We start from the raw sequence: 15,606 nt of genomic DNA on the forward strand, positions 1-15,606 counted from the left end.
ATTCACAAGTCCAAAGTTGAAAAAAAAATGCCCATCAATAGATGAAAGGTAGCTAGAAAAGTCAAATTCATGGAGACAGTTGGTTCCCAGAAGCTGGAGACAGGGGGAATGAGAAGTTATTGCTTAATGGATACAGAATTTCTGTTTGGGGTGATAAAAAAAAGTTTTGGAAATATCAGTCGTGAAAGTTTTGCACAACATTGTGAATGTACATAATGCCACTGAATTGTACACTTGAAAATGGTTAAAAGGACAAATTTTGTTATACCTATTTATCACAATTTTAAACGTTAATAATGTAACATATCAAAAAACATTGAATTGTACAAATTTTTAAAAAGATTTTATTTATTTATTCATGAGAGACACAGAAAGAGAGAGACAGAGACATAGGCAGAGGGCGAAGCAGGCTCCATGCAGGGCGCCGGATGTGGGACTCCATCCTGGGTCTCTAGGATCACACCCTGAGCTTAAGGTAGAAGCGCTTAACTGTTAAGCCACCCAGGCGTCCCAAGTTGTACAATTTTTTTAAGGATTTTTTTATTTTGGGGAAGCCTGGGTGGCTCAGTGGTTGACTGTCTGCCTTGGGTTCAGGTTGTGATCCTTGGGTCCTAGGATCAAGACCCCCATCAGGCTCCCCGCGGGGAGCCTGCTTCTCCCTCTGCCTATGTCTCTGCCTCTCTGTGTATCTTTCATGAATAAACAAAATATTTTAAAAAAATAAAATATAGACTTTTTATTTGTAAGCAATCTCTACACTAAACCTAGGGCTGAATTTATAACTCCGAGATCAGGAGTCACAGGCTCTATTGACTGCACCAGCCAGTCACCCCTGAATTGTACCATTTAAATGAGTGAATTGTGTGGTATGTGAATTTATAGCTCAATAAAGCCTCTAAAAAAAAAGAGTGCATACTATATGATTCCATTTACAGGAAACTCTAGAAAATGCAAAATAATACGGTGACCGAAAGGAACCCTAATTCACTATCTCATTTTCTTTTATCGCCTCCATTTTTCCTAGTATTTGTTTCTTGACTGACTCCTTAGTATTGGTTTTGAGGGAAACGGGGATCTGGGGAGAAGGGGACAGCCTCCCTTTGCCAAGGGAAAGATGAGCCTTGGGGAGCTCTGAAGCGAGTGACTCGTCTTGGGGTCCGCACCTGGGGGCCGGATCTAAGGAAACCTGGATTACCCCAAGGGGTGGTTCTAGAAGCCCGTGACTTGCAGACAGTGAGGCGGGCCCTAGGACTCCACTTCCCAGGAGGTGTCGGGGCACTCAGCGAAGACTGCGTCTGACGACTGGGTGGGACTCGGTAGCTGCCCGGATGTGGCGCCGATCCCGCCGAGCCTTGCCCACCCCGCCGAGCCTCCTCACCCCGGCGAGAGTCGCCCGGGAGCCTCTGCCCGCCGCAGTGAACAGCGTAGGAGGACCACCACTTTGCCAGGTAATCTTTACGGGGACTCCCCGCCCCAATGCCCCCCCCCCGCTCTTTTCCTGAGTCTCCCCATCCTCGGACGCTCTGTGAACCATTCCCTGGATGGAAGGCATTGGAGGGTGGGATGAGGTGTATGCCTGTAGGGGAGACTGAGCCAGCTCTCCCTATTTGCGAATCCCATGTGGGGCATGACCGTCCCGGGCTCGCGAGTCCATATGAAGTCCCGGAACCAACTAGCCTTGGGGGAGAAGGATGTGAGGGAAGTGCCGAGCGGACTTGTGGTATTGCTGGGTCACTACCACTGCTTCTCTGGCTAAGTTTCCAGCCGCGGAATAGTCTTCTCCTGGCTCCGATTTGGGGAGTGTTCACCAGGCTTCCTTTGGCCCGGAGAGTCCTAAAGCCTTCTTCCACTGGACTTGAACCAAAGAAGTCAGTCTTCAGTGTGAAAAAGCTTCCCGGGGGTAGTGGATTAATGTGGAGAGTAATAAATTCAAATGGGGGTCTTCTGCCGAATTGTTTTGGTTTCAGAAAGTTCCAGAGTAATTTCAAGTGAATTAGACTCGGACTTATGGAAAGGGTGAGACTTGGAGGAGAATGTGCTAGAAACAGGAATACTTTGAGCTGCATTCTTGTCTTTTGACTGTTACTGGGTCTTTTACATTGTGTGTCCAACCTAGGAGAAAATTGACTCCTATGCAGACTTGTACATGTGAAGAAGGATGCTTTGTCAGAGATAGGAAAATTTAGAAGAAACTGTTAAAATCAAGTCACTGCGAATGACTGACTTGGAAGACAACTTTTTAAAAAATTTTTTTTATTTATTTATGAGAGAGAGAGAGAGAGAGAGAAGCAGGCTCCATGCACCGGGATCCCGACGTGGGATTTGATCCCGGGTCTCCAGGATCACGCCCTGGGCCAAAGGCAGGCGCTAAACCGCTGCGCCACCCAGGGATCCCGGAAGGCAACTTTCTGAGGGTGCTGGTTTTCTGCAGCACCAGGCCTCTCCCAATTTCCAATCCTAGAGGCATACCTACAGATCTCTCAGCTGCTCTTATGTATACTTCGTGGTGCCACTGTGAGGCTTAAATAAGATATGTAAAAGCATTTGTTCCTTTTTTTAATGTTTTGTGATTTTTTAAAAAGATTTTATTTATTCATGAGAGATAGAGAGTGGCAGAGACATAGGCAGAGGGAAAATCAGGCTCCCTGCAGGGAGCCTGATGTGGGACTGGATCCCAGGACCCCGGGATCACGATTTGGGCCGAAGGCAGATGCTCAACCACTGAAGCACCCAGGTGCCCCTATAAATGTATTTGGCACAATGCCTCTAACCAACTCTCATTTTTTTGTTTTCCTTTGCTTCCCCCTAGCAACATTTTTTTTTCCTGTGAGCCATGCATTACTTTATATTATTGTTTGCCTTTTCATAGAAGTCCTGTCTTTACCACAAGATTGTAAGCTTCTAGCAGTCTTTCTTTTTACTCTTTTCTGAGTCCCTTCTAGCAGTGCATTGCCCGTAGTAGTACCTGGGAGACTGTAGATAGTGGTGGTGATGAGGAGGGGAAAGCTGTAGGTACTCTGTAACAGGACAGCATTGTGCTAGATCCTGAGGCTAAGGGAAACAAACTTTTCTCATTTGCCTTTCTCTTACAACTCCTAGTCTTCTCTCAGAGCTCTAAACCCTTTAAAAATATTTTATTTTTAGTATTTTAAGCCATTTAAAAATATATAGTACAGTAGTGTTAACTATATGCATATTGCTGTGCAGTAGCTCTCTAGAACTTTTCATCTTGCAAAACTGAAACTTTCTTTTTAAAGATTTTATTTGAGAGAGAGAGGGTGCAAGCACCAGGGGGGGATGGACAGAGGGACAAGCAGATTCCCCACTGAGCCTTCCAATGCAAGGCTTGATCCCAGAACCCTGAGATTATGACCTGAGCAGAAATCAAGAGGAAGATGCTTAACCGACTGAGACACCCCGCAAAACTGAAACTTTATCATTAAACAACTCCCTATTGGGGTGCCTGGGTGGCTCAGTCGGTTAAGCATCTGACTCCTTGTTTTGGCTCAGGTCATGATCTCAGGGTCGTGGGATCAAGTCCTGCGTCAGGATCCATGCTCAGTGGGGAGTCTGCTTGGAGATTCTGCCCCTCCCCCCACTCTCTCTAAAATAAATAAATCTTTATTTTTTTTATTTAAAAAATTTGTTAAAAGATTTTATTCATTTATTCATGAGAGACACAGAGAGGCAGAGACATAGGCAGAGGGAAAAGCAGGCCCCCTGCAGAGAGCCTGATGCAGGACTCGATCCCAGGACCTCAATCATGATTTGAGCCAAAGGCAGATGCTCAACCACTGAGCCACCCTGGCATCCCTAAAATAAATATATCTTAAAAAAAAAAAAAAAAAGCTCCCCTTTTTCCCCTTCCCTATCCCTGGCAACTACCATTCTACTTTCTGTTTTTATGTGTTTGACCACACTAGATACCTAATGTAAGTGGAATCATGCAGTATATGGCTGTTTGTGACTGATTTTGAGCATATGTCCTTAAGGGTTTTTTTTTTTTTTTTTTTTTTATGATAGTCATACAGAGAGAGAGAGAGAGAGAGAGAGGCAGAGACACAGGCAGAGGGAGAAGCAGGCTCCATGCACCGGGAGCCTGACGTGGGATTCGATCCCGGGTCTCCAGGATCGCGCCCTGGGCCAAAGGCAGGCGCCAAACCGCTGCGCCACCCAGGGATCCCCCTTAAGGGTTTTTTTTTTAGCAGTTTTTTTTTTAATTTTTTTTAATTTTTTTTTTATTTATTTATGTATGATAGTCACAGAGAGAGAGAGAGGCAGAGATACAGGCAGAGGGAGAAGCAGGCTCCATGCACCGGGAGCCCGACGTGGGATTCGATCCCGGGTCTCCAGGATCGCGCCCTGGGCCAAAGGCAGGCGCTAAACCGCTGCGCCACCCAGGGATCCCTTTTTAGCAGTTTTTTAAAAGATTTTATTTATTTATTCATGAGACACACACACAGAGAGAGAGAGAGACAGACAGAGGCAGAGACAGAGGCAGAGAGAGAAGCAGGCTCCCTGCAGGGAGCCCGATGTGGGACTCCATCTTGGAACTCCAGGATCATGCCCTAGGCTGAAGCAGGCACTCAACCGCTGAGCCACCTAGGCATCCCTGTCCTCAAGTTTCATCCATAGTGTAGTGCATGAAGAGTTCCTTCTCTCTCTCTCTTTCGGAATTAACAGAGCTTTCTAAGCCAGGGTCCTTTATTTTTTCAAGAAAAGATTTTATGTATTGGGACCCCTGGGTGGCTCAGTGGTTGAGTGTCTGCCTTTGGCTCAGGGCATGATCCTGGGGTCCTGGGATCCAGTCCCACATCAGGCTCCCCACAGGGAGCCTGATTCTCCCTCTGCCTATGTCTCTGCCTCACTCTCTGTGTCTTTCATGAATAAATAAATAAAATATTTTTAAAAAAAACTTTAAAGATTTTATTTATTTATTAGAGAGTGCAAAAGAGAAAGCATGAGTAGGGGGAGGGAGGGCAAGAGGCAGAGGAAGCAAGAGGAGCAGATTCCCCACTGAGCAGGGAGCCTGACACCGGGCTCAATCCCAGGACCCTCAGACCATAACCCTTAGATCATGACCTGAGCTAAAGGCAGATGCTTAACCGACTGAACCACTCAGGCACCCCATCTCTTTTTTTAAAGTAGGCTCTATGCCCATTGTGAGGCTCGAACTCACGGCCCTGAGATCAAGAGTTGCATGCTCTACCCATTGAGCCAGCCAGAGGCTCCACAATTTCCTCCTTTTTAAGATTGAATAATATTCAAAGTTAAATATATCTATATATCTCACATTTTCTGCATGTATTCCTCCATTGATGGATTTCCACTTCTTGGCTCTTGTGCATAATGTTGCCATGAATGTTGGTGCACAAGTAACTCTTTGAGATCCTGTTTCCAATTCTTTTAGATATATTTTTTAGTATTTTTAAACTATGGATAATTCCAAACATACATAGAAGTAAATAAAATAGTAATGAACATGCAGGCTGAATCAATGATTCAATTAATTGTACAGAGGAGCCCCCCAAAATACCTGGGACTTCTCCTGAACGCCCCCCTTTCACAGAGAATTTGCTACAGGTGAGGATGTTGGGATGTTCCAGCTGCACTTCATCATCTAGGCCTTTAGCCCTCAGTGTGACTTGAAGGCCCATCTGCAGATCATTATGCCAGGACTGTTAGTGGAGATAAGCAGAAATGAGTGTAGATGCCTTTTCCAAATTACAGAGATGTGAGGAGCTGAGCTTGGGGTGCAAAGTGTTCTTTGGGCCTAAGAGTTTGCTCTGGTTCAGCAACTCCCTTGGATGCATGGTCATCCGGAAAACAGTCACTTTGGACAGAGACGTTGGATAATGGATGATACCAGTAGCAGGCTGGGAAGACGAGTTGTTCACGCAGTAATTGCTATAGGATAGGAACTCAGAGGAGAAAGAAATGAATCCAGGCTGGGGAAATCAAGGAAGGCTCTTCTCAGAGAATGTGATGGTGACTTTACCCTGTTTCCATTGACCTTGTATGTTTGAGCCTTATGCCTCTTCCTAGATGGAAAAAACCAGGGCTAATGGTCAGTGAGTACCGGAGTGGAATTACACTCTGGACTTTTACCTGTGGGACCTGTGCTAATGAAATGAAGGCTTCAAGGTGGAATGCCTTGCTAGTCAGAATTGGCTGTACCTCTAGTGGGGTTGTGTGAAGCGTACTCAGAGGCCAACTTTTCTTTCTTTTTTTAAAAGTTTATTTCTTTATGTATGTATATATGTCTGTAATCTGCACCCAATGTGAGGCTCGAATTCATGACCCTGAGATCAGGAGTTGCATGCTCTTCTGACTGAGCCAGCTAGGTGCCCCAGAAGGCCCACTTTTCTTTGCTCTGACTGAAAATTAGGTGTTTTGTTTTGTTTATGATATGGGCCTAATGTGGATTGTAGCTAATAAGACAACAGAATGAAGGATGTACCCCCCCCCAAATTCCCAAGGTGAAGAACTAATTGATTCTTAGTATTTTTTCTGTAATCAGATACATATGACATTTGTCCCCTTTCTTCCATGTTTCAATACTTGAAGAAACTAATGCTATCTGGATCAAGTGTGAAATTAGTGCAGTAGTTAAGAAGCTAGAGGAAATGGACTGCTTTGGGGGTGCTGACAGGGTAGGGCATTTTAATGTTTTAATATGGGGGTATAAACGTGGGAGGTCATCTGTACCTTACCATTAATTTTCAAATACTTGATTCATGAGGAAATGAATGGGGAAAGTACGGTGGTGGTATAACCAATGGTTTTGCCAAGACATGGTGGGAGGGGATGAGATCCCTGATTTGTTTAGCATTGTAATCACATTACAGAACTTTTGCCTTCCCCAGAACAGTAGAAGAATTATTATGAAGTCATAGTAACTTCTAATACTTAAGGAGTACTTCCTATGTGGCAGATACTAATAAGCACTATACATACATTCTTTCATTTAAGCCACAGGTTAAAAGCTTGTCCAAGTTCACAAAGCTTGGAAAAAGAAAGGACTAGTTTTGGACTCCGGGTGGTCTGACATAAGAGCCTGGACTCTTAACTACTTCTCTGGATGGCTAAATCTGATTGGCCTACTTTTCTCCAATTTTATGATGTCACTGTCAGGAACAGAGGTTTCTTTGCTGAGTCTATGGCCACAGACCCAAAGTAAGAGCCATATTTCTTTTGTTTCAACCTTTAAAACTTTTCTTTCTACATCAGTGTGTTTTTCTAAATATTTATTTGTTTGAGGGAAGGAGCACATTCATGCATGAGTGGGAGGAGCAGAGGAAGGGAGAATCTCAAGCAGACTCCGTGCTGAGCACAGAGCCCAACGTGAGGCTTGATCCCATGTCCCTGAGATCACGACCTGAGCCAAAACCAAGAATTGGATGCCTAACTGACTGCACCACCCAGGCACCTGAACATCAGTGGTATTTAAAAATTAGTTTCCGGGATGGCTCAGTGGTTGAGTGTCTGCCTCCAGCTCAGGTGGTGATACCAGGGTCCTGGGATTGAGTCCCCACATCAGGCTCCCTGCAGAAAGCCTACTTCTCCCTCTGCCTATGTCTTTGCCTCTCTCTGTGTGTCTCTCATGAATAAATAAATTAAATATTTAAAGAAAAATAGTTTACATTTATGGAGCACCCACTGTGTTTTAGCACCTTTGGTAGAGTACAGCCAGATGTCATGACAACAGTGTAACATAAATATCTAAGTATATGAGTGGTTTTTAATCTTTATGGGCTCACAGCCCTTTGTGACAATCTGATGGGTTTTGGATCTTCTTTCCAGAAAAATTCACTTATGTACATACACATAATATTACATACTTCAGAGGCAGCTTCTAGGATCTATTGAAGTTTATCCTCTAGCAGTTCATGGACTCCATGGTAAGAACTCTTGCCCTATATAGCCTTTCCCAGCTGACTCTTCTATGGTGTTAAGGGGATGGGCAGTGGTGGTGGTGGTGGGGGTCTACCCTCCTCTCTTTCTCCTCAGAGAGAAATGTTGACAAAGCTTAGGCCCTCCAGATGAACCCAGCATCTGTGAACATTTTTTCTTTCTCTTTTGCACACAGGACTCCAAGGGAAGAATGCAGACAATCAAATGTGTGGTTGTAGGAGATGGGGCTGTCGGGAAGACCTGCCTCCTCATCAGTTACACAACAAATGCCTTTCCTGAGGAGTATATCCCCACTGTCTTTGACAACTACAGCGCCCAGACCTCTGTAGATGGCCAGATCGTCAGCCTGAACCTGTGGGACACAGCTGGCCAAGAGGAGTATGACCGACTGCGAACGCTGTCCTACCCCCAGACCAATATCTTTGTCATTTGTTTTTCCATTGGCAACCCATCCTCGTATGCCAACGTGAGGCATAAGTGGCACCCAGAGGTCTCCCATCACTGCCCCAATGTACCTGTTCTGCTAGTAGGGACCAAGAGAGACCTGCGGAATGATGTTGAGACAGTGAAGAAGCTGAAGGAACAGAGCCTAGTGCCCACAACTCCTCAGCAAGGCACTTCCCTGGCCAAACAAGTAGGGGCAGTGAAGTATCTGGAATGTTCGGCCCTGCTGCAGGATGGAGTACATGAGGTGTTTTCAGAAGCTGTCCGGGCTGTGCTTTACCCTACTACAAAGAAGAGCACCAAGAAGTGTGTACTGTTATAGCTTTGGGGGGTGCTACTTGGAGACTGCACCTAGGGAGAAAAAGAGGGACTCCTTTGATAGCATTGGACAATGCCAGCATGAGCCATTTGTCTCTTTTCCTAGAAACCCTAGACTCCAGGCTACTGGAGGAACAAAGACAGCCTAGTTTATACCTGGCTGCTTGGAAGTTTGTGGAGGAAGAGAGAGAGAATGAGAGAGAGACTGACTTTCACCTCTAAATGTGGCTCTCCTAGCCATATTTACTATTGAACAAGTGCCTCAAAGAAGGACAAATCTACAGTTTTCATATCATGGCCTTAAACTTCTTGATATACTAATTTTGGAAAGCCATCTTATGTGTGATTTCTGGGTGTTCCCAATGTCGGCATGTTCTTGAGATGAGACATGCTTACAAAAGTGCTTAAGCAGCATTTTTTCAAAGTACTGGGAGATACTAATAGATAAATGTTCTGTAACAAGGTTCTGTGGTCAAATAAGTCAGGAACCAGTGGGGTGTTAAATGTTTATTTAAATCCTAGTTAGTTAACACACAGTGTACTATTAATTTCAGGTGTGCAAGATAGGGATTCAATACTGCCACACGGACCTGGTGCTCATCACAAGTGCCCTCCATCTTAATCCCCATCACCTATCTACCCCAGTCCCTCACCTACCTCCCTTCCGATAGCCAGTGATTTCATTAAAGCTGAAGTTTCCTCTGCTGCAGGAATCTATGACAATATTTGTATTGTCATACAAATGTATGATGTATTTATTTATTTGGCAATATTTCCCAAATTTATTTCACTGAACTTTTTTTGGGTCCATGCAACACCTGTTAACATCTCTAGAAACAATTTCAGAGATTCTGGGCTAATAGGAACTAGAAATTCCCAAAGAGTCTGTGAGAAAGAAAGCGTAACCGTGGTCCTGTGCTTTTTGATGTTTCCTTCTTTAGGCCTTTGAGAGGAATTTTATCGCCATGGACTTGTTACTAGTTCCTCTCTGACCCTTAGGAGATGGGTTTGGTACTTAGTCATGATAGTGCATTGGATGTGGGGTCTGATGGGCGGATCTACTATCAGATTATGGGCCTAGTGATGTGGAATTAATCCCCCATAAAGCTGTGTCCTTGAGGTCTCTATGAGGCCCTTTTTTTCTGTCAGCTTCTGCTTTAGGGAAAGACCACTGAAGGTTAACCCCATAAATCAACCAACCCACCAACCAAAATGTTCTTCCAGTCATTATCAGGGAGTTATGTGATTGTTCTCAGTGTCCTACCTTGCTCTCTTCCTGTTCCTCCCTCCTCTATACTGTGTGTGTGTGTGTGTGTTTTCAGTCCTGGTTGCCTTTGAAGTCTTTTAGTTGCCCCAAGAAAGTTGGAGTATGTAGGATCTCCAAACCCCAGGGCTGTCACATTTGTGGGGATTTTGCTGGAGTTGTTCAGCCTGCCCAGGTGCAGTACGAGTCAGATTCCTTACCCCAGTAAGCCTGCTTCTCCTTATTCTCCCTAGTTGTACTTTTGACCTTCATTTGATATGGAAGGAAAACTCTACCTGGCAGATGGTGGTTGACAACTCCACTCTGCACATACCCTCTCACCCTGCCAAAATAAGCATTGGATCTTCGAGAGTTTGGGAAATGAAATTAAAAGAATCACATACCTCCTTCTGTGGTGAATGAAGTGTCTCTGTTTTGCTCTGTGATGGTCTTACTGTTGCTCGTTGTTAATATATGATAAGATTAGTCCTCAGGTTAACTGAACCTCCTGGATACGGTTGCCAGATAAAAGAGAGTAAATAATTCTTTAGTGTAAGTAGGTACCATGCAATATTTGGGACATAGAATGAGAAATTATTTGCTCTTTATCTGAAACTCAAATTTAATGGGACATCATGTATTTTTATTTGCTAAATCTGGCACCCTTATTCTCTGAGAACTTGAAACCCAGAGGTCAAGCAGATACCAAGTATTGTTAGAAGGTAAAAGGTTACATAAGCTCACTATTCTTCCTTTTCTCCTCTCCCTCACCATAGACTAAAGTGTTCTGTTTTGCTTTTCCTTTATCACTGCACTTTCCACTCCATATAGTAATTCATTTCTACACCATTTATTGTCTAAGACTGTGGAGGATCCATGATGAATAGTATTGTCTCGTAGATGTCTTCTTTCTCAATTTCAGTGTACTGTATCTATTTCTGGTGTTTGACCCAGAGCTTCCTGTTATGGGGTTGTAGGGACCCTGTATGAGCAGGTTGTTAACTGGAAGAGGGTGAGGGTGGCCCTCCTTAACTAAGGCCCAGTAGGGATCCCTGGGTGGCGCAGCGGTTTGGCGCCTGCCTTTGGCCCAGGGCGCGATCCTGGAGACCCGGGATCGAATCCCACATCAGGCTCCCGGTGCATGGAGCCTGCTTCTTCCTCCGCCTGTGTCTCTGCCTCTCTCTCTCTCTGTGACTATCATAAATAAATAAAAATTAAAAAAAAAAAGTTCTTAAAAAAAAAAAAACTAAGGCCCAGTAACACTTTGGAAAGTGGGGGTCTATTATAATAGTGTGGTGACTGTAGGAGTCAACTGGCCTGTGGGCATGTGTGCCAACTGCTCTGTGTATTCACTGAGTTTTCCTACAGGCAGCCAAATGAGGCACCTATTGCTTGAGTGTATTCTGGTCTCAGGATGTTCTGATTGATGCTGCCTGAGGTGCTTACAGGACTTCATGGTTGAAAGGGGCTAGAAACATGGCTGTCACTGGTGTCTGGGAACTTTCCATTTAGCTACTGAAATCTTTTTAATTGGCTTTTAATAGTGCCTCCTGCTCTCACTTTGCGTAGCAAATTGCCAAATGTAAGCCTGGGCTGGGTTTGGTCAAACTCATATCCTCTTATGAATGGAGGTGTGACCCACAAGTCTGAGAGTATGGTTCTGTATTAGACTGATCTGATGGTCTTAAACATACACTGACATCTTGTTTTTATACTTAAAAGGAATTTGTATGAAGACTAACATGCTAATAGTCACTTTTCAATTGTTTGTAATGAATGGTAATAAACTTTTCTGATTTTACCGGGTCTGTTGCTTTCTAAAAATCAAAAATTCCTCAACTTTCCTCCTTTGCTCTGAGTGGTTTCTAAATGCCTTTAAACTTGCAAAGGATGAGAGGACTATAATTGTATTGCACATTACACCTGTGTGTAACTGTACTTATTTTTCTACCTTAGACAATCAGGATAGGGAGCTGTCTTCCCTGCTAACATTGATTCTCTAGTTCCTGCTGGTTTTCACTAGTGACAGACCATTTAGTTTCCTGTAGGCGATTTTTCTCACTTATCACACTACATTCAGTAAATAATTATCAAACTCCTATTGTGTTATAGGTATTACAGTGCTAGGTGCCAGGGCTTGTAAATATAGGACATAACATTTAATGTCCTTTGCCTCTTGCAGTTATCTCAAGGTCTCCATCCCCTGTCATAAAAATGAACTGATACTGTTAATCATATATAGCGCTGGTGCACTATTAAGTGACTAGTAAGGAAGAGCAACTGATATGTTTTGCTTTGAAAACTACATACCAAAAAATTCACCCATTTCAGGTGTACAGTGTAATGACTTTTAGTAAATTTACTGACTCATGCAGCTGTCACCAAAACCCAGTTTTATTTTTTAAAAATATTTTTAAGTAATCTCTATACCCAATGTGGGGCTCAAACTTACAACCCTGAGATCAAGAGTTGCATGTTACCAACTGAGCTACCTGGGCACCCCAACTAACATCCCATTTTTATTTTTTTTAAAGATTTTATTTATTCATGAGAGACACACAGAGAGAGACAGAGACATAAAAGAGGGAGAAGCAGGCTCCCTACAGGGAGCCCGATGCAAGACTCAATCCCAGAATCCTGGGATCACAACCTGAGCCAAAGGCAGACGCTCAACCACTGAGGTGCCCCTAAAATCCAATTTTAGAACATTTCCATCACCCCAAAGGGATCCCTCATGCAGTTAATCCCACCCCCAGCCCTAGGCAACTAATCTACTTTGCTTTTTCTGAGTATTTCATGTACATGGAATCAATATGTGGTCTTTTTTTTAATCAGGAAGACCCTGAGATCAAGAGTTGCATGCTGTCCTGACTGAGCCACTCAGGCACACCCAATATGTGGTCATTTGCAACTCCCTTTCTCTATTTAGCATAATGTTTTCAAGGTTTATCTATATTGCAGCGTGTATGGGTACTTTCTTGGGGGGGGCAGATTTTTAAAGTTTATTTATCATCTCTACACCCAATGTAGGGCTTGAACTCACAACACCAAGATCAAAAGTCACATGCTCCACTGACTGAGCCAGGCAGGCACCCCTCCTTCATTTCTTTTTATTGCTGAATAATATTCCATTGTATGGATATAAAATATTTAATCTACTTATAACTGAGGAAAATTTGGGTTGTTTCTATCTTTTGGCTATTATGAATAGTGCTGTTGCCTTGTATGCAAGGTTTTTTTGTGGACATGTTTTCAGTTCTCTTGGGTATAAACTGGAGTGCTGGGAATTGCTGGGTCATATGGTATATTTATGCAAAACCACGTTTTGAGGCAAGAATACCATCTTGAGTATTTATAGTATCTGAAGTCCCCTTCCCCTTTCCATAAGCCTCCATCCCCCTTTTGCTGAATCTGCTTTTCCTTAAGCATAAGCATCTAAGAAGCAGTATAAAGTACACTTAGGGCACCTGGGTGGCTCAGTTGGTTAAGCATCTGCTTTCAGCTCAGGTCATGATCCTAGGGCCCTGGGATCAAACCCTGAGTCTGGCTCCCTGCTCAGCGGGGAGTCTGCTTCTCTCTCTCTGCTGCCCATGTCCGCGGACAATCCTGGGTCCTCAGGATCACACCCTGGGCGGAAGGCGGCGCTAAACCGCTGAGCCACCCGGGCTGCCCGGGAACCAGAATTTTAATTGTAAGAGAAGCAAGACAGAAATATGAAATATGGAAAAGTGAGGGAGAACCCTGTGGTGTTGGACTTGAATGGGAGGTATTAGAATAAACTTATTTTTTAAAATTTCTATTGTTTTAAAAGTAAGCTCTTCACCCAATGTGGGGCTTGAACTCATGGCCCCAAGATCAAGAGTCACTTGTTCTACTGACTGAGCCAGCCAGGTGCCCTTTAAACTCTTTTTTTTTTTTTTTAGTTCTCTCCACTGAAAGGGCCTATTAAGCAATGATGCCCCAGTTTCTAAATATAATTCTCCACTAAAAGAAATCAGGGCTCCTTGGAGAAATGGCTTAAATCAGGTCTGGGACAGGGAATGTACAGAGTAAGCCTAGAACATCTTGTGCCAAAAACCAAGGAAGTACTCCGCGAATAACACAGGAGCCAGAGTGAAGTGGTTCCCACTGGACAAATTTGGAACAGTTTGAGCATCAAAAAGGATAATGATGGTGCTACATTATAACACATAAAAATAAAAATGGGAGAAGGGAGGTAAGAGCAAGTTCTTCACTGAGTAAGTCCACTTAATAAATGTAGAAGGAGGGCAGCCCCGGTGGCGCAGCGGTTTAGCGCCACCTGCAGCCCGGGGTGTGATCCTGGAGACCCGGAATCGAGTCCCAAGTCCGGCTCCCTGCATGGAGCCTGCTTCTCTCTCTGCCTGTGTCTCTCTGCCTCTCTTTCGCTCTCTCTGAATAAATAAATAAATAAATAAATCTTAAAAAAAATAAAATTAAAAAAAATAAATGTAGACGGAATTTAAGAATTAGAAAAATCATCCTTTTGCACTCAACATAACTGATTCAGGCAAGGATCATTAAAGGATGCTAAACCCACTGGGTGAATATTCACACAATCTCAACCCTATTTACTAATTACAAAAGGAAAAATGTGCCTGTGCAATGGAGAGATCTGGTGCTCAAATACAGCAGCACCAATTTTGTGACAACCTGACTTTTTGCCTTCTGATGGTCGGTAAAATATTTAACCTTAACCAATTCGAAGAAACAATCAGATGAATTCAGAATATTGGATATTTTCAAGACAACTTGCCTGGATTCTCCCAAAAAAAAATGTAGTGTCATGCAACATCAAGAAAAGGCTGGTGTTTCTGGATTAAGACTGAAGGGAGATTACCAAGTGCGGTGCAAGAACCTCAAATGGATCTTGGATTGAAGTGTAAAATGCTCCAACCAGGACAACTGGGGAAATCTCTCTTTTTTAAATTAATTAATTTATTTATGAGGTAAATACAGACATAGGCAGAGGGAGAAGCTGGCTCCCCGCGGGGAGCCCGATGCGGGATTCGATCCCCGGATCCGGGACCCACACCCGGAGCCAAAGGCAGATGCTCAACCGCTGAACCACCTAGGCGTCCAACTGGTGAAATCTCAATATGAACTGTATGTTAAATGATAATGATTTAATACTAACTTTTAAGATGCAATAATTTTGTGGTTATGTAGAAAAATATTTTTAGGGCTGGAGAATCACAATATTTTTGTAACCTACCTTCAAGTGGTTCAGAAACTTTAAAAAAGCAAACCTGTAAAAATGTTAATCTAGGTGAAGGGTAGGTTCTTTTACTCATCTTTTTCACATCTCCCGAAAGAAAACGAGGGGGAGGGGACTCCATTTCCATGGGGGAAATGTCAATCAATTCAAAACAACTTGCATAGGTACCTCTGGCACAGTGCGATTGATGGCCAGTTTCTCCTTAACACGAAGCGGCAAAACAGCTGGACGAAGGAAAAGCCTGCTTCTAACCTTCACTTCCGCGTACCACGGCCGTGGTGACTCGCGGTCACAAGGGCGTAAGCTACGTGACCCAGGCAGCTCTTTATGATTGGAGAAACAGCTGTGGCTCTCTCCAACGCACAGAGAAAGCTGTTGCTCAGATAAGTTAAATGGGGCGGGACCAAACGTTTTCTTTGACCAACCGCTTTCCAGATACCCAACCTCCTGA

General features: G+C 43.7%; 1 protein-coding gene and 1 long non-coding RNA gene across 2 annotated transcripts; one reads left to right on the plus strand and one right to left on the minus strand.

The window, feature by feature from the left end:
• Positions 1 to 1,240: 1,240 nt before the first annotated feature.
• Positions 1,241 to 11,720, plus strand: LOC112907617 (rho-related GTP-binding protein RhoG-like). Its single transcript, XM_025982883.2, has 2 exons — positions 1,241 to 1,448; positions 8,090 to 11,720. The coding sequence occupies exons 1-2, from the start codon at positions 1,329 to 1,331 to the stop codon at positions 8,678 to 8,680; spliced, it is 711 nt and encodes a 236-aa protein (XP_025838668.2). The 5' UTR covers positions 1,241 to 1,328; the 3' UTR covers positions 8,681 to 11,720.
• LOC140596291 (uncharacterized) lies at positions 6,216 to 15,438 on the minus strand. Its single transcript, XR_011998328.1, has 2 exons — positions 15,324 to 15,438; positions 6,216 to 10,427 (listed from the first exon to the last, which is right to left on the minus strand). It is a non-coding gene; the product is annotated as an uncharacterized lncRNA (long non-coding RNA).
• Between the last annotated feature and the right edge of the window lie 168 nt (positions 15,439 to 15,606).

Source organism: Vulpes vulpes, chromosome X, assembly GCF_048418805.1.
Source record: "Vulpes vulpes isolate BD-2025 chromosome X, VulVul3, whole genome shotgun sequence".
Lineage (NCBI taxonomy): Eukaryota > Metazoa > Chordata > Mammalia > Carnivora > Canidae > Vulpes > Vulpes vulpes.

Excerpts from the sequence above, each read along its gene's own strand:
- LOC112907617 (XM_025982883.2), top strand. The coding sequence starts at position 1,329 with ATGTGGCGCCGATCCCGCCGAGCCTTGCCCACCCCGCCGAGCCTCCTC. Across the intron at positions 1,449-8,089 it reads GAGGACCACCACTTTGCCAG|GACTCCAAGGGAAGAATGCA; the intron begins GTAATCTTTACG and ends TTTTGCACACAG.